This window comes from Clarias gariepinus, chromosome 1 (genome assembly GCF_024256425.1).
Source record: "Clarias gariepinus isolate MV-2021 ecotype Netherlands chromosome 1, CGAR_prim_01v2, whole genome shotgun sequence".
Classification (NCBI taxonomy): Eukaryota; Metazoa; Chordata; class Actinopteri; order Siluriformes; family Clariidae; genus Clarias; species Clarias gariepinus.
The window spans coordinates 938,718-957,130 of record NC_071100.1 but is presented as its reverse complement, the minus strand read 5'-3'; the positions used below and the strand labels follow the sequence as shown (position 1 = coordinate 957,130).

Sequence of the window (18,413 nt, the reverse complement as noted above, 5' to 3'; positions counted from 1 at the left end):
TTACGGAGAACATGGGTGGCTCTTAAAAGAGCCGTTGTGTTGATGAAGGCGGCGGTGACGCGCTTTACTTGGAGCTGGTGTATTTAGTCACGGCCTTGGTGCCCTCGGACACGGCGTGCTTGGCCAACTCACCGGGCAGCAACAGGCGCACGGCGGTCTGGATCTCCCTGGAAGTGATGGTGGAGCGTTTGTTGTAGTGAGCCAGACGAGAGGACTCACCGGCAATGCGCTCGAAGATGTCATTGACGAACGAATTCATGATCCCCATCGCCTTAGACGAAATGCCGGTGTCGGGGTGAACCTGCTTCAGGACTTTGTACACGTAGATGGCGTAGCTCTCCTTCCTGGACTTTCTGCGCTTCTTGCCTCCTTTGCCGGTGGTCTTGGTCACGGCTTTCTTCGAGCCCTTCTTGGGGGCGGTCTTGGCTGGTTCAGGCATGGTGCTGCTGATTCTTTACGAGACTGAGAGAAGAATGAACAGCTCCGCCTCGAGGGCCCTCTATGTACAGGTCACATTGTAATTAAGCACAAGCCAAAAACGGATTTGATTGGTCTATATTAAAAAACGCTACACGTGAGGGACCTCCTACCACCTCAGTCTCTTCCTGTTACTCCTCCCCCTCCGCTTCGCTTTGTGTCCCTTCCCGCCGTTTTAGAGTCGCGGGTTAATTTAACTTAAACGAGCATAAACTTTAAATACTTTCGTTTTTTTTTGGTGTTTTAAATTAATTCGAAGGCTTTTAAAAACTGTTTTTTAATTATTCCTACAACCCGAGGACTCCAACACATATTTTAACTTACAATGTTAACCGATTTACTGTAAATATCTAACTGGAACATTCAATTCGCTCGTCCGCTACATACAGACGTTTTATATATATTGTAAATACTTCTTTTACACACATACAGGAGTAAAAACTCTTTTGCTGGAGATGTGGGTGGCTCTTAAAAGAGCCGTTGTGTTCGTGTCGTTAGCCGGTGGAATATTTAACCGCCGAACCCGTACAGGGTGCGTCCCTGGCGTTTCAGCGCGTACACCACATCCATGGCGGTGACGGTCTTTCTCTTAGCATGCTCGGTGTAGGTGACGGCGTCGCGGATGACGTTCTCCAGAAACACCTTGAGTACACCGCGAGTTTCCTCGTAGATCAGACCGGAAATACGTTTCACTCCGCCACGGCGCGCCAAACGGCGAATAGCGGGCTTGGTGATTCCCTGGATGTTATCGCGGAGAACCTTACGGTGACGCTTAGCGCCTCCCTTCCCGAGTCCTTTCCCGCCCTTTCCTCTTCCTGACATCGTGCTGCTTTCACGAAATTAAACCTCTGAATAAATCCACGGTGCAGCTGTCACGTGTTTATTCGTCTCCCGCGGACCTACTTGAGACCAGGCGATGGGGCGGGACTAATACTATCCGTCGAGTAATACAATACTTTTACGTTTTCTCCAGTAATGATGGTACAAGGAGAAGTGATGTTTTCCCCATAAAAAATATATAAAATGAGCGATTATATTTTATACCAAATAAATCATTCATCATTAGTGTAAGGGTAAACACTGACATAGACCACAGAAAAAAAAGCAGGGATTTAGAGCATATCTGTGGCCTTCAGGTACCTTTTCTAACCTTTTCCAAGTCCACTATAACTTTAAGGCACCTAGAGCAGCACTGCAGCTAAGGCTCCTGTTCAGCTGATCACCACAAACATTTGTGTACACTTTCAACCCAGTCCAAGGAAAGTTTTAATTCAGTCATTCATGAAATGAATTCATGAAATGAAAGTCTAGAGCACATAAAAAATTGAAAAACAAAGGATATCACTGAGACCATGAGGGATGTGTTGTGGCTCATCAGTGTTGGTCATCTAGCTGCACGCTGTGTTGTCAAATGGAATTGTAATTTTACATCTAAAACATGTCCTGTTGAAAACTGTTCTGATGATTGAACACTTACTAATAGACTGTCACCACTCAGCTGAGATATGGCACAAGATGAATTTAATTGGATTGACTAGAAATATAGACGAAAAATCATTAATGTAGGGAATTTTTGTAGAACATTTCTCAAAAAAAGTTTAAAACTATTTAACGTTAATACCTTTATTTTGCTAATAATTTGCATAGCTAATAACAAAATATTAATGATGTATAATGACATCACAACAGTGACAAATCTCTGCTGACAATGTTTTTAAACAGATTTTAATAGAATTAAGACAACAAAAGACCATTGACCGGAGGACTGCAAATAAGCATCCATGGGACATGATAAAAATATAAATCAAGGCCAATGTAAGTATCGGTAGTACTTTCTAATTCACAAAGTATAAGGGCATATCTGTTGAAACATCGTTACATATCAGTGTATAATTGGTACATCAACTAACAGTGTAAAGGTGAAGCATTTTTGACCATGCGTATGTAATGTGTTGTGAAACCACAGTGCTAACCATTACCCCACCATGCTGCATGGGAAATTATATTTATTTATTTATTATTATTATTATTATTATTATTATTATTATTATTATCATTAGTAGTAGTAGTAGTAGAATTACCTTAGATTATTTTCTTTTACTGATATAACTAACCTAAATGTTAGAGCATTTAGAGACAAGTGAGATAAGGAAAAAGTCACTTACTAAACTCGGCCACAAGATGGCAGGCAATATCCATCCAAAACATAAATTTATTATAACCTCTTTAGACAAGGTAACACATCAGGTCTGGGGCTTTTCACATTTGTAAACTATGAGACAGCTGAGATCATTTCATTTATTGTAATAGGGTTACTTGATGGATAGTTTCCTCTACATGCCGCTCGGCGCATTGGGCGACAGGTATAAATCCGTTGTTTCTGTGCCAGTGATTCACAGGGTCAGTCGTCACTGTTGAACAAGGTCCTTCACCCCGAAGTGCTCAAACACAATAGGGTTGCTGAGAGCTGGTAAATTATGATCTTGTAACGTAGGGCAGGTTTCGGAAAAAAAAAGTTAATTTTTTTATATTCATTTAATTATTAAAAATGTTTAAAAAAAAAAGGCTCTAAATGTTAGTAAGGTACTATAAACGTACGTTTTTTAGATTTTACTTATAAAGACACATACTAATTGAGTGGAATTTACTTTAAAAAGGTATTTAGTTTTTCAGGTCGCTTTGAATGTAGTTTTTTAAAGCATTTCTTAGACATTGCCACAGTTTTTCTTAATTTTTGGCAGCCTAAGTTTTATCTCTTTCTTCAAATTATAAGACAGCCTCAAAGATTATGCTGAGTTTCACAGCAGTAGAGACACCATATATATATATATATATAAAATAGGCTATAAATGTACCAAATTTTACACTTTTATCACAAATGCACAATAATTGTGCTCATCTACCCCACATTTCTGCAAATATTCTGTCATATTTTTTTCATAAGATAACGCTATAGAAATTAAACTAGTACTACTTACATTTACATTTAGGCATTTGGCAGACGCTCTTATCCAGAGCGACTTACAAAAAGTGCTTTAATGTTTACATAATTGGATACATACTTACACTGGGTTAACTAGGTTAATAACTAAGTGCCATTAGTCCAACACAACTAAGAAGAGGTTTTTTTTTTTTTTTGTCCAAGTACTGGAGAAACAGATGAGTCTTGAGTCGTCGTTTAAAGATAGTCAAAGTCTCTGATGTACGGACATCTAGAGGAAGTTCATTCCACCACCTAGGTGCCAGAACAGAAAAGAGCCTGGATGAATGCCGCCCTCGATCCCTGAGAGATGGTGGGATGAGGCGAGCAGTGCTGGAGGATCGGAGGAAACGTGGTGCAGTGCGTGGTGTAATTAGTGCAGAGAGGTAAGTGGGTGCTGGGCCATTTTTAGCTTTGTAGGCAAGCATCAGTGTTTTGAATTTGATGCGGGCAGCTACAGGAAGCCAGTGCAGGGAGCGGAGGAGTGGGTGGTGTGGGAGAACTTGGGGAGGTTAAAAACGAGACGTGCTGCTGCATTCTGGATCAGTTGCAGAGGACGAATCGTGGACAGAGGCAGGCCTGCCAGGAGTGAGTTGCAGTAGTCCAGTCTTGAAATATAAAGGGACTGAACAAGCACCTGAGTAGCCTGTGAAGAAAGAAATGGGCGAATTCTTCTGATATTGTAAAGAAGAAATCGACAAGAGCGAGTAAGGTTAGCGATGTGTGGGGAAAATGACAAATGATTGTCCACGGTTACCCCAAGATTGCGGGCAGTGGCTGAAGAAGTGATTTGGTTGTTGTCCATGGATATCACAAGGTCTTGACCTGGAGATGAGTCACAAGGGATAAACAACAGTTCGATTTTACTGAGATTGAGCTTCAGCTGATGAGCAGCCATCCAAAATGAGATGTCTGCCAGACATGCTGAGATCCGGGTGGAAACCTGAGTGTCAGAGGGAGGAAAGGAGAGAACAAGTTGGGGGTCGTCTGCATAACAGTGGTATGAGAATCCATGCGATGATATGACCTTACCAAGAGACCGGGTATAGAGGGAGAACAGGAGAGGACCAAGTACTGAGCCCTGCGGGACACCAGTAGAGAGTCTACATGGGGCAGATGTAGATCCCCTCCATGTTATTTCATATGACCTATCTTTTAGGTAAGAAACAAACCATTGCCACGCTGTTCCACAAATTCCAAGGCTTGTAAGAATAAATAATAGAATCTTGTGGTTCACCGTGTCAAATGCAGCTGACAGGTCCAGGAGGATGAGGACAGATGACAGTTTAGCAGATCTAGCAGCATGGAGCTTCTCAGTGACTGACAGAAGGGCAGGCTGGGTCCAGGCAGGGTTTCTTGAGGATGGGAATAAACCTTGCCTTCTTAAAAGTGGCAGGAACATGACCAGATGATATGGATTGGTTGATGATGGCTGTGGTGAAGGGAAGGAGGTCCTGTGAGATGGCCTGGAGCATTGTGGAAGGGATTGGGTCTAATGAACAGGTGGTGGGGTTAGATGACGAGATGATCTGTTGAATCTCATCAGATGACAGGTTGGAAAATTCTGCTAAAGGAGGGAAGGAAAGAAATCTTCTTCTTAAAGGAGTCATTGCTGTCCGTTTATTAAATGCAACTTGATATAAATAAATGTAGTGCAACATTAAAATCCCACAATAAACCCTCCTGCCTGAAGGTTCAGTGTTTCAATAGTTAAATGTGTCTGAGGCTGTAGTCCGTGGTGATGTTAAACTACATTCAACATCACATTTAGACGTCAACACAACAAATTTGACAATGGTCATACAGCTGCATCAATATGGATGCACAAACATGATCACCTTCACAGAAGAAGATTTCTTCCTTAGACAGCTTCCCTTTCAGGTGTACCTATTTTCTAGGTATATCTAAGGAGTGCAAGTCCACCTACAGCCCTGAGCCACACACTAACACTGTACTAAATACTACACTCACCTTTGCACTTATAGCCAAGACACTTGAAGGATACAGGTCCCACACACTGGATGCACTTGTCCAAAGATGATACTGTTGTGCACACAAGCTCATGAGTTTGACACTGTTGGTGAAAATTTATATCAATATTTAATAATGACAGATTGAATAAGATCTCATGCCTTATCTACTGCATTTGTAAACTAAAATACCAGCCCAAGTCAGTGTCAAAATCACGTAGTAATGTGATACTACATTTTTATATTTCACTGAGGAGATTTATAACAAAACAAGTCAGGATATGAAATGCATATAGACATTATTTAAATTGTGTAATATCAGACGACCAAATGAATCTATACACAAGCTTTAAGTGACTAAACGCTTATTATAAACTTGACTTGGAACCTTTAATCACTCTATAAAACTTTTTAGATAGATAATCTATTGTGTAAGATCTCACTGTAGTCAGTTTGTGTACAATAATTCGTAAAACCCAACATTATAAAAACATGCCGACTTTTCTGAAACAATGAGGTGGCTCTTAAAAGAGCCTTTGTGTAGATTAGACGGGAGTATAATGTTTAAGCGCGCTCTCCGCGAATACGGCGAGCCAGCTGAATGTCCTTGGGCATGATGGTCACTCTCTTGGCGTGAATAGCGCACAGGTTGGTGTCTTCGAACAGACCAACCAGATAGGCCTCGCTCGCCTCCTGCAGGGCCATGACAGCGGAGCTCTGAAAGCGCAGGTCGGTCTTAAAGTCCTGAGCGATTTCTCTCACCAGACGCTGGAACGGCAGCTTACGGATGAGCAGCTCGGTAGACTTCTGATAACGGCGAATCTCCCTCAGAGCCACAGTGCCGGGCCTGTAACGGTGAGGCTTCTTCACTCCGCCGGTAGCCGGCGCGCTCTTGCGGGCAGCTTTAGTGGCGAGCTGCTTCCTAGGCGCCTTACCGCCGGTGGATTTACGCGCGGTCTGCTTGGTTCTTGCCATGACTTAAGAGATGTCTGTGCTTCTTTAGAGAGAAAACAGAATGAGTGACACGAGAGAGCGCGGCCTATTTACAGCCTAACGATCGGCTGCGCTGATTGGGCGGCTTGAAAGCGCCGCCTGTCATTTGTTCCAACGCGTTACGTCACTCCGTAACGTAACGAGGCTCCTCTTTTATTGGCTCCTCTTCTCCCACCGACTCGGTTTGAAACTCCATTATCTTTATGCAAAACCGAGCGCGCTGCTTGCGTTTTAAAACAAAATGTACTAATGGTATTTACAATGTTATACATTGTTTTGTACACATATATCTCAAAATAATCACATTTATAGTGCAACGTTAAAAAATTCGGTAACTTTAAACATAAAGTAAAACATCACATACCTCATTGGTCGGATCTTTACATGTATTCATTCCATAAAAGTCTCCAGAAAAACATTTCTGCACAACACTGTAGCTGAAAATATTACTGTCTGCCGAACACAACTGGACAAATATATAGTGTCGCACACAATTAAACCCTGACTCTCCCCTGACTGGAGAACATTGGTTCCACTCTGAAAATACTATTCCGGTCTCAATATTTCCGCTCAACAAAAGTAGACTTGAAAGAAAAAAACATTCAGATTTATCTAAAACGACTCAATTGACTGAACTGATACTGTAGAATTACTGATGCTAGTAGTTACACACATTATATAGTGAACCTTATTATAAAAGATCCCCAAAGAACTAATCCTTTTGTCAGGTAACCTCTTATTACAAAATGTTTATAATTCATACTCGTTTACGTTCTACATGTTTGTGAACTGATCAGGAGGAAAATAACGCACTTTTAAAGAAAAATTGGGTGGCTCTTAAAAGAGCCTTTGGATACTGAAACACAGCAGTGGGTGAATCTACTTTGTCTTGGCCGGCTTCTCAGTCTTCTTGGGTAGAAGCACAGCCTGGATATTGGGCAGCACACCACCCTGAGCGATGGTCACTCCGCCGAGCAGTTTGTTCAGCTCCTCATCGTTACGCACGGCGAGCTGCAGGTGCCGGGGAATGATACGGGTCTTCTTGTTGTCGCGGGCGGCGTTACCAGCCAACTCCAGAATCTCAGCAGTCAGATACTCCAGCACAGCGGCCAAGTAGACCGGAGCGCCGGCACCAACGCGCTCAGCATAGTTCCCTTTACGGAGAAGCCTGTGGACTCGGCCCACGGGGAACTGCAGACCGGCTCTGGATGAGCGAGTCTTGGCCTTAGCACGAGCCTTTCCGCCGGTTTTACCTCTTCCCGACATGATTCACTACGTCAACGTGTTCAAACAGGAAGTATAAACAATCAATCTCTAGCGCTCTCTAATATAGCCTAAACTGCTGCATCCTCATTGGCTACAATCTTTGTGACAAACCAGCCAATCACTAACACGCCGTCGAATTCTCTCCAGCCCCGCCCCCTGTCTCATCACAAGATAGCAGAAATAGTTTCGATGCTTTTTAAAGTATTTTTTTTCATTGAGAAAAGACATTGGTGATTACAATGACATTCACAATAAACAAACATATCCACAACGACCATTTCATTCAGAAAACAAAGGTTTCCAAAAAAAAAGTGTAAACTTGCAAACGAAAATCAACAATTGTTATATTTCAGAGTCCACATCTACAAGGAGAGTGTGTCCCACACAACCGAATCTCCTAATGTTTTGTTTACAGTCCTTTGCTTTTTCACACACATTATTAAAAGCCTTTTATACTTCCGGTTTACCTGCATGCATTTCAATATACTCTTACATGACTAGACTAAAGTGTATACTTCAGAAATATCTTAAAATTACAGGATTCCATAGAATCTTATAGTATTAATTACATATTTATTCTATTCATGTAGTTTGACAAAAAAAAGTGGATTATTGCTCATTAAATGACAACGTGGGTGGCTCTTAAAAGAGCCGTTCAGGGGGAAATATGAAAGAAATAAACTTAACATGTTTACTTCTTTTTAGAAGCTGCCTTTTTTGCTTTGGGCGCTTTAGGCTTGGCAGCCTTGGATGCTTTGGGCTTGGCAGTCTTGGGCTTAACCGCCTTCGCCTTCTTGGGGCTCTTCGCTGCCTTTTTAGGGGTCGCCGGCTTTTTCGCCTTCTTGGGGCTCTTGGTGACTTTCTTGGCGGCAGCGGCAGGTTTCTTTGCCTTCTTAGGAGACTTCTTGGCGGCGGCGGCGGGTTTCTTGGCCGCTACCTTCTTGGGCTTCTTCGCCGCTGCGGGCTTTTTGGCGGCCGGCTTCTTCGCTTTGGGTGCGGTTTTCTTGGCTTCGGTCTGCTTCTTGTTCAGCTTGAAAGAGCCAGACGCGCCGGTGCCTTTGGTCTGAACCAAAACCGCTTTTTTCACCAGATTGTTGACGGCGAGCTTGACGCGGGACTTGTTCTTCTCCACATCGTATCCACCGGCAGCCAGAGCTTTCTTCACGGCAGCGAGAGACACGCCGTTCCTCTCCTTGGACTCGGAAACCGCTTTGACGATCAGCTCGCCGACGCTAGGCCCGGCTTTCTTTGGCCGCGAAGCTGCTTTCTTCTTGGGCGCTTTGGCCGGCGCGGCGGCGGGCGCGGGAGCCACTTCTGCCATCTCTCTCTCTCAGGGATCTAAGTAGAATAAACGAGTGTAACGCTGAGCGCGCAGTAACACTGGAACCTCCCTCCCCTCTGATCTTAAAGCACATATGAGAGCGGTGTAGACTCAACCAGGCAGCCGCTGAATGACTGCGCTTCCGTCACACGATAGCGAGTGTGTTTTCTCCGGACATTTCTCTGTGAATATCCGAGTCCTGACAGCAGACCTCAAGCGTTCAAGCACACGTTTAGTGAGAAAGGCCTTTCATCTTTCTTCCGAGGCCCGACACGGTCAGTTAGACAGCCGCACTCTCGCGCAGTAGCCATTAACGTGCGCCGCGCGCCTGCAGCTCGAGCCGGCGCACTGCGCATTTCGTGCGTGTCGTGTGTAAAAACCGGACAAAAACAGGTCGCACCGCTGTAAGAACTCTGGTCCGAACTGAAGGCGAGTCCTGTCAGTGAGCTCGATGTGTGAGCACTGGCCGAGCGCTGTGTGTGGGATATGAAACGGAGCTTGTTTTGGCCTGTGTAAAGCACAGCTTAGGGGGACAGGTTGAGAGAGCCAGAGTGTGTGAGTGTGTGTGTCAGGTGTGGGGGGAGGTTTTGTTTATTTGTTAGCACTCATCTAAGAAATGTCCCTCACTATTCCATCCTATGATCACATGGTGGACCTTCAGTTAGTAAAGTGATCCACTGTTGCACGTGACTGTGTCCTGTTTATCACATATTTTGAATTTCTTGTTGACATATGAAGCTTGACATCAAATTACAATCAAAATATGATGAAAATGATAAAATACATGTGAATACGTAATGTACTTACAGTGTTATTCTTTTTAGTGAGGATGATGGTGGTGATGTCACAGATTATATCAACCAATTTCTCACAGTTTCCCCAAATGACAGGATGGACATTAGTTTTAGGGACATGTACAAAATGTTTAAATTTTTAATAAAAAAGAAATATAAAATTCTTATTAAAGGACTTCCTGAGAACAATAAGAACATAAAGTCATCTCCTGGACAACTGAAAAGTGAGCAGTCTTCCCCATGATTATTGTCGAGTATACTGAACTAGACAGAGAGAGACAGAGACAGACACACTATTTGAAATGAAATATTAGATTTGTAAATTTTCATAAACATCAAAGGCAAACAGAAAATATTTCACTTCAGTTGTGTATGAATGAATCTACCATAAATCAAAATATACCTTTTTAAATAAAAAATAAATCCACACAATATTCTTCTTTTTTCATTCACATTGTTACAGCGACTCATTATACTTCCGGTTTTCAAATGTTGTGGCGGTTAGCTGGTGATAGTTTGTACCTACGCTCGGTTTCTCTTTGCGTGTTGTTTTTATTTGCCAGCTCTACGTGTTGGTTACTACTTCTTCGCCCAGTACGAGTTGTTGGACTTAAAGTACCTCCAATTCACGGCGTCGAGTCGAGGTTAGTATGCCCAAAAGTCTACATAAGCAGAGTGAGAATTTGTTAAAATCTGTTAGAATCACTAGTTAGCAGCGGGAGCTAGTATTTTTATTTATGTTTGGTTAGTTAGTGTAGTTAGTGAGCATCCTACGCCCAGATTTTGTTTTCGTTTTGTTTATTAGATTAGATTGACCATAATTAGTTAAAATAAGTAACTAGTTTACTAGCGTAAGCTACTGCTGCTATTGATTTTATTTCAGCTTACCTGTTCAGTTTTGTTGCCATTCCTTTTAAAATTTTGTTTTTGTATATTCATATGTTGTTTGTCTTGATGTTCTTTCCTTTGTTTCTTTGTTTTACTAATATGACCCAATATATGTTTAGTGATACTTCAATTTAGTTTGACGGCATTTGCGTTCTAATTTCCGAGCGGTTTGTTTTAGAGTAAGTGTGTGGTCATTATACCAAGGAGCGATTTTATTATCTCTAATAATTTTCCTTTACCTGGAGCTACAATATCTAAGCTATAACGAAGTGTTGACTCTAAATATTCAGTCGCCTGATTGAGTTCTGCGGAGTCAGATGGCCACCAATCAAAATTGGTAACTCTGGGAAATTATTGATAAAGCTCTGTGTGGTATTTGATGTAAACGTATGTTTAAAGCAGTAGTGCAACGTATGCTACATACACAATAATGTGTGTCCATTATTACTAAGACACATTTTAATCAAGACAAGACAGTGATCTGAGATAACTTCAGACTGTGGAATTGTAATTATGTTTCTTATACTTAATCTGTACAATAATATTAAGTCCAAAGTGTGACCTGCTTTATGAGTGGGTCCTACTACACACTGATTTACTCCTACTGAGTCCAGTATGGACATAAATGCTCTACGCACAGGGTCTTCTGGATTCCCAAAATGAATATTAAAATCTCCAGTAATTAACGCTTTGTCTACGGAAACAACAAGGTTTGAGAGGAAATCTGCAAATTCACAGAGAAACTCAGAGTACGGCCCTGGAGGTCTGTAAATGATGATTAGCGAAATCGTCTGAGCTGACTTTATGTTACTATAGAGAACTTCAAATGCATAAAATTAAAATCTGTGTTTTTGTACAATAGCCAGATTATCATTGTGAATAACTGCGACGCCTCCTACTCTACCAGTTAACCAAGGCTGGTGTATGTAGCTGTATCCAGGAGGACTAGCTTCATTTAGAGCTACATACTCGTCCTGTTTAATCCAGGTTTCAGTTAAACATAATATATCAAACTCCTGGTCTGTGATAGTTTCGTTAATAATAACTGCTTTAGATGCGAGAGATCTAATATTTAACAGTCCTAGCTTCAGATCAGAGGTGCCGGCTGTGTATTCAGTGTGATCCGAGTTTGTGGTACTGTATCTATGTTAATTAAATTACTAAAACAGACTTTCTGAGTCTTTCTACATTTTTGCTTAGCTCGGGGAACAGACACAGTCTCAATATGATGAACCCTGAGTGACGATTCTATGCAGCTAGCAGACGGTTGGTTTAGCCTGTCTGTCTGCTCCCTGGCCTGGGCTCTGGATTGTCACCGATTAACTAGGCCTCTTCTGAGACTATGAGCTATACTACAGGAAATGAGAGCAGCAGGCCAGTTTTGCACTCAAAGGTCTTCCAATTGTCTATAAAGCTTACATTATTTTCGGAGCACCACCTGGACATCCAGCGGTTCAGCGACCATAACCTGCTGTAAGCTGTCGCCATGCCTCATTGGGATGAGACCAGAGCATATTACTTCGTTGGACATCGCCTTCGCCAATTTAAACACCTCTGTAAAGTTATTCTTGCTAAACTCTGACTGACGAAGGCGTATATCATTAGCTCCAGCATGTACTACTTTCTTTGAGAATATGATGTCCTAAAGCCCTAAGAAGGTAAGACACTTGTTCTTTGAACCCTGGGATTGGATCAGTTTTTATACATTGTAAAGTAATTAATGATATTAGCACAGTGTCTTTTTTGTACTGAAAGGTACTTTTAGTATTAATTTAATAAAGGGATATCTGTCGACGAAAGGCATACATGCTGCAGAAGGATGAACTGGATCAGTTTTAAAGGAGGTGCAACAGCCGTATCATGAAGCAAGACGCCAAGTAAGTTATCTTGCTCATCTTCCTTTATATATGTTTGATCAAATGTGTTGAATTTATACGTAAGGCCTGTAATAGCCAGTGGTACATTTAAGTGCTTATAACCTTCGATGACGAAAACATGCCAATAATGCCTACTTGAGTAAAAGAACAGAATTGTAATTAGGAAAATGCAATTACTGCAATATCAAAAGTATGTGCTTCCTGAAACTGATAAGTGATCATTCAGTACAGTCCAGATTATCAGTAGTACTTGAATATTGTGGCTAATGAAAATGCAACTTGTTTGAGTCACTATAAACCAGACATTTCTAATATACAAGATGAGTCCCCATTATGTGAAACTAGAACTTCTGTCTTATCAGGATTAAGCAGAATGAAGTTAATTAGCATCCAATCTCTATGTCCTGCACACATTGCTTAACTTTAATGTTAAAAGCTGACTTGATGGTATTCCACTGTGATTTCATTTTTTTTTATGAATCTCGTTACTTTTAAGGGAACTCGGAACCTTAACCCCCTACCTTACCATGCTGAATATATGGGCCATAAGCTTTACCCCGCCCAGAATTAAAAACTTGTGATGTTTGGAGCGACCCATGTTTTAGCCATCAATGGATTCAGCAAAAAGATTGTGAGTCATTCCACAATGCCGATTAAAAACAACTTGTCCATCTATGAAAATGTTTTCAGGTAATTCTGACAGTACCACAGACACCTGTTGATGTTATAAATTAAATTTGATTTATCAACTTTTGATAAATGCGTATAACAAAATTTATCAGAAATAATGTAAAATAACACGTTTTCACAAATTAACACTATCAAACCTAGTTAATTAAAATGTACAGGGATATAAAACAGAGGAAAAAAAATCTAATGTTTTCGGTGTGTTCCTTGAAATGAACAACTTCAACAATATTTTGTTCGCTATTTAAATTCAATATAATCTTTACCTTTGTGTAAAAATAAAATAAAATGGAGAGGCAAAAAAACATTCCATGACAATCATGTAACAAAAACATTTATTGCACGGTAAAGGTAACACAAGTGTCTGCTGTGTTTTGTTCAAGTATCAAATAAGTACACCATAACATTAAAACCACCAGGTGGGTTTAAAATTGTGACCCTGAGAGGTCTGTAGCTACACCGCCCCATACATTTGGCATTTGGCCGTGGCAAGGAGGAGGATTCTGTCACAATCTTAAACAATCCTTCTTACCCCTATACAGTATTCTCTCCAACCAAAGGAGCAATTTCAGCCAGAGACTGATTATGACCAGGTGTTCTACAGAACACCATAGGAGACCTTTTCTTCCAATGGCGATTAAATGATACACCTCGTCTCTGTAACGGTTATACTACGGGATACAGACTGTCAGTTGATACTGTTCAATTAAATTTATGACACTATTGTTACCACAACTCGAGATAAATTCCAAGTGCAATATCTGATTACCAGTACATTTCTGTAATATTCTTTCTTAATAATATTGCTTATTTTCAGTGCAATATGTAGCCTTGTGTGCTATATTTAATTCTATTTTTACTTCTATTTATTGTATTTTTCTTTTAATTTTTATTGTCTAATCTATTTTTTTCCTTTTCTTCCCGGTAAATTAAATCAATGCAACTGTATCACCAAGACAAAGTGATTTCCCTCTGGGATTAATAAAGTTCTTTGAATCTTGAATCTTTATATCTAATGGTGTGTAGTCTTTGTCTAGGTGCTAGATCAGAGCAGATGAAGTTATGATTTAGAGAAAAAGAGAAACTATTACTAAGGAATCAATAATCTCTGTCATTTTAAACTACATTTTAGGTTTACTGAACAGAATAAAACAGACTGTGAATAGATTCTTAATGGTTCTGTTCACCATCCAGTCCAGTAGGGGGCAGTGAAACACCCAACTAAAAGACAAAGGAGAAGAAGAGCTGAAGACGTTGTGCCACTTGGACGGCCTAGTTATCCAGCTAAGCTAAAACAATCTCTACATTTAGCTGTTTCTACCTGCAGTTTTACAGAGAATCTTAAATCAGTTCAATTAAAAACAGCATTTGGAGAGGATTAACTCACTGATCCTGAGGTAAGTTAAAGTCTAAACACTTACTGACTGGATCCTACATAGAGCTCTGTTTAGGTAATAGTGTCTGTAGTACCAGAAAATAATAATAATAATAATAATAATAATAATAATAATACATTAAATTATAATTGTGAAAAAAAATGTAATTTAATGCCATTATATATTGCTATTGTGCAATGTTTTGTATTTTTCATGATGGTGAATTCAATTTTCTTGCCTAAACCAGAGATAAAGAAGAACAAAAGACAAATAATTTGTACTATGACCAGTCAAGAAGAATCTCAGACAGACCTTCACCACTGCTTAGTGTGTGGAAAGAGTTTTAGTCAAGAGAAGGGTCTCACAGCACACCAGCGCATCCACAGACAAGACAAACCACATCAGTGCTCACAGTGTGAAAAGAGTTTCAATTTTAAATGTCTTCTCCAACAACATCAGCGCACTCATACAGGAGAGAAGCCGTATCAGTGCTCACAGTGTGGAAAGGGTTTCACTCAATCGAAGTATCTCACAGCACACCAGCTCATCCACAGCCAAGAAAAACCACATCAGTGCTCACAGTGTGGAAAGAGTTTCATTTTTAAACATCGTCTTCAACAACACCAGCGCACTCATACACTAGAGAAGCCGCATAAGTGCTTACAGTGTGGAAAGAGTTTTAGTCAAGAGAGGTACCTCACAGCCCACCAGCTCATCCACAGACAAGACAAGCCGCATCAGTGCTCACAGTGTGAAAGGAGTTTTGTTAACATGAGAGATTTGAAATCACATGAGTACGCCCATAAAGGAGAGAAGCCGCATCAGTGCTCACAGTGTGAAAGGAGTTTTGTTAACATGAGAGATTTGAAATCACACGAGTACGCCCATACAGGAGAGAAGCCGCATCAGTGCTCACAGTGTGCAAAGAGTTTCATTAATAAATGTCGTCTCCAACAACATCAGCGCACTCATACAGGAAAGAAGCCGCATCAGTGCTCACAGTGTGGAAAGATTTTAGCTAACATGAGAGATTTGAAAAAACACAAGTACATCCATACAGGAGAGAAGCCGTATCAGTGCTCACAGTGTGGAAAGAGTTTTAATCAAAAGGATTCTCTTAAGCAACATCAGCGCATTCACACAGGAGACAAACCATTTTATTGTTTACAGTGTGGGAAGAGTTTTAATCAAAGGGCCTCTCTTCGAGAACATCAGCGTATTCACACTGGGGAGAAGCCGTATTACTGCTCAGAGTGTGGGAAGAGTTTTAGTAATTTGAGCAATTACCAACAACATCAGCGCATTCACACTGGAGACAAACCGTTTCACTGTTCACAGTGTGGGAAGAGTTTTACTCAAAGCGGCACTCTTCTGAAACATCAGCGTATTCACACTGGGGAGAAGCCATATTACTGCTCAGAGTGTGGGAAGAGTTTTAGTAATTTGAGGAATTTCCAACAACACCAGCGCATTCACACTGGAGAGAAGCCGTATTACTGCTCCGTGTGTGGAAATAGTTTTTCTCGAATCAGCTCTTTTAATAAGCATCTACGTACGCATACTGAAGGAGAGGAAAAAATAGTGCTGGGATGAACTATGTGAAACATGGTGAGGACATTGACGGACTGATTGACTGACTAATACAATGTTGGTCTGAGGTTTGGATAGCATGAATTAATTAAATATGTTCTTTAATAATGTTAATGTAGTATGCTCTGTCCTCCTCCAGTTCATGGTTTAAAACACCTGGAACAATTGGATCTGTGGCAGCTTGCTTAGTCTTTTCTTGCTCTGTAGCTTCAATAAACATCACAATACACACTGTAATGCCATGTTAAGCTCATTGCCACCCACCCCTCTTTCCCAGCTTACCACAGTTCCCTGGTTACTGGACATTGCAGTTTCTGCACCAAAACCATATAGAGGTGGACGATGCAGTAATTAACCTGTTGCATAAAGCTCACTTAATCCTAGACTATGGTGAGGATTCAGTATGTTTGTTTAATAGTTGTAGTTTTGAGTGCCTGTTTGTTGTTTTAAAATTAGCGCCAGTTGTGTGAAAGCTTTAGGCACACAGACCAATCTTCTAGATGCGGGACTCTGCGTGAAGTTATCCTATTCGCACTGCTCTAATCACAACTGTTTCATGTGCCTGTAATAGAGCTGTGCAAGACTATCATAATCTAAACGGGATCCAAGAAAATTTAAAAGTAATGGGAGCAGGGTAATGAGTGATCGGGACAATTTTGCTGCTGTCAAGCACCTGAACAATGAATAGTTGATTTAAAGATGTGAGGTCTTGAATTGGGAAGACATGGAGGAAAATACGAAGAAGTTTTGGTCTTCCTTTGGAGTCCACTAAGGCATGCGTGACATAAGACTGATTGTCTATGGTTTATAAAGCTGATGACAAACACTTGTTGAAACCATTTCCGGATGTTGATGAGAGTCACTAATTTATTGAACGCCTGCAGGTCAGATGGAAGCTCTCGGGCTGCAGGCTCATCCTTGATTGAGTCAGACAGACTGTTAAGTAATGTGCCACAAGAGGGAGTCTGAATGTCGATGGCATAATCAGAGATGGAGTGGGATCCCTGGTGTAGCTTGAGTATCAGGCCTTGTTCACACGGGCGTTAAATTTTTGTATAAACGAACGTGCTCTAAACGTCCTAGACGTTTATGTTGCGTTTTGTAGTGGCGATCGATTGACTTCTACACCGACGTTCGTTTGTCTCTGTCTAACATCAGCCTGCAGCCCAAATTGTAGTTTGTGTGTTAACCTGTGGAGGCAGTGTCGGGAACTGGATATAAAAGCCCGCCGCTACTGGGCTCACTAGCGGCGGGTTTTTGTGGTTTATGAAGAAATGCGAAAATTTTCACGTATGTTTTTCAACAATTTATTTTATTTTATTTTGCCTTTTTCCGCATTTCCCTATGTAAAGCATGTAGGATCATGGGATATATCCGGTCCTCCGAAGCATAAAATGAACGTGAAGAAAACGCACTAAAAGTTTTCTTGCGTTCATTGGGATTTGAACGCTAAGAAAAAGCTGCATGCAACGTTTTTTTTTTTGATGCCGTATAAACGTCACCAAAGCCCGTGTGAACACTCTTATTGACTCCTATGTGTAGAAAACACTCTGCACTTGATCCGCGCTCACTGGACGCTACGAACGCAAGAAAAACGCTTGATTTTAATGCCCGTGTGAAGAAGGCCTTAAGGTGTCTGTCTGATAGCCCATGAATTAACGGTCAAAATGTCCTTATTTCGTCACTGATTTTTATTTATTTATTATTTTTTTACACATGAAGCAGCAGGTAATGTGATCATCCCATAATGCTCTTCCCTACTCCTTTGCCTTCCCTGTAGGGAAGGTAATGACGTGGGCAACATTGGACCATTCTGCGGGGAATGATGAGGTCTTCAGTTCAAGCATGAGGGAACATTGAGAAAGATAAGGACAGAAGGTGGAAGGATCCCTATCATAGTAGGCAGTGTGGAGAGGCATAGTTCATGACCAAAAGAATGCACTGGAAGGAGTGATGTCAGGGTCTCTGTAATGGCTTAGAAGGTGGTAGTCTCATGCCCCCCTCAGGCGTGTACCTCATGCTGGCTCCTTATTGGGCCTGATTATACTACAGATGTGGCCATGTTGCACGTCTCGGGGAACGGGATCTCGGCCAGCTGTGACATTCTAAGCATATGATGTAAATTACATGTAGGAAGCAGTAGTTTTTCAATTTCAGGTATAGCGTGTCTACTGAAGCTGCTAATGTGTTAATC

General features: G+C 41.1%; 7 protein-coding genes across 7 annotated transcripts in view; 1 reads left to right on the top strand and 6 right to left on the bottom strand.

The window, feature by feature from the left end:
• LOC128523868 (uncharacterized) overlaps window positions 1–1,299 on the bottom strand; it is a 46,450-nt gene extending 45,151 nt beyond the window's left edge. The window contains 1 exon segment of the mRNA XM_053496021.1: window positions 1,007–1,299. Coding sequence (XP_053351996.1) covers window positions 1,007–1,299 — 293 coding nt within the window.
• Window positions 1–18,413, bottom strand: part of LOC128523741 (zinc finger protein 239-like) — a 366,823-nt gene that overhangs the window by 321,699 nt on the left and 26,711 nt on the right. The gene's annotated exons all lie outside the window — the stretch shown is intronic.
• Window positions 21–440, bottom strand: LOC128524018 (histone H2B-like). The gene has a single exon (XM_053496288.1). The coding sequence runs from the start codon at window positions 437–439 to the stop codon at window positions 65–67; it is 375 nt and encodes a 124-aa protein (XP_053352263.1). The 5' UTR covers window position 440; the 3' UTR covers window positions 21–64.
• LOC128524036 (histone H3) lies at window positions 5,919–6,408 on the bottom strand. Its single transcript, XM_053496318.1, has one exon. The coding sequence runs from the start codon at window positions 6,400–6,402 to the stop codon at window positions 5,992–5,994; it is 411 nt and encodes a 136-aa protein (XP_053352293.1). The 5' UTR covers window positions 6,403–6,408; the 3' UTR covers window positions 5,919–5,991.
• On the bottom strand, window positions 7,300–7,701 carry LOC128524056 (histone H2A-like). The gene has a single exon (XM_053496353.1). The coding sequence runs from the start codon at window positions 7,684–7,686 to the stop codon at window positions 7,300–7,302; it is 387 nt and encodes a 128-aa protein (XP_053352328.1). The 5' UTR covers window positions 7,687–7,701.
• LOC128523945 (histone H1-like) lies at window positions 8,360–9,007 on the bottom strand. The gene has a single exon (XM_053496177.1). The coding sequence runs from the start codon at window positions 9,005–9,007 to the stop codon at window positions 8,378–8,380; it is 630 nt and encodes a 209-aa protein (XP_053352152.1). The 3' UTR covers window positions 8,360–8,377.
• Window positions 14,416–17,713, top strand: LOC128523711 (zinc finger protein 135-like). The gene is made up of 2 exons (XM_053495802.1): window positions 14,416–14,650; window positions 14,877–17,713. The coding sequence occupies exon 2, from the start codon at window positions 14,912–14,914 to the stop codon at window positions 16,220–16,222; it is 1,311 nt and encodes a 436-aa protein (XP_053351777.1). The 5' UTR covers window positions 14,416–14,650; window positions 14,877–14,911; the 3' UTR covers window positions 16,223–17,713.

Coding starts and splice junctions, on each gene's coding strand:
- LOC128524036 (XM_053496318.1), bottom strand. CDS start 6,402: ATGGCAAGAACCAAGCAGACCGCGCGTAAATCCACCGGCGGTAAGGCG.
- LOC128524056 (XM_053496353.1), bottom strand. CDS start 7,686: ATGTCGGGAAGAGGTAAAACCGGCGGAAAGGCTCGTGCTAAGGCCAAG.
- LOC128524018 (XM_053496288.1), bottom strand. CDS start 439: ATGCCTGAACCAGCCAAGACCGCCCCCAAGAAGGGCTCGAAGAAAGCC.
- LOC128523711 (XM_053495802.1), top strand. CDS start 14,912: ATGACCAGTCAAGAAGAATCTCAGACAGACCTTCACCACTGCTTAGTG.
- LOC128523945 (XM_053496177.1), bottom strand. CDS start 9,007: ATGGCAGAAGTGGCTCCCGCGCCCGCCGCCGCGCCGGCCAAAGCGCCC.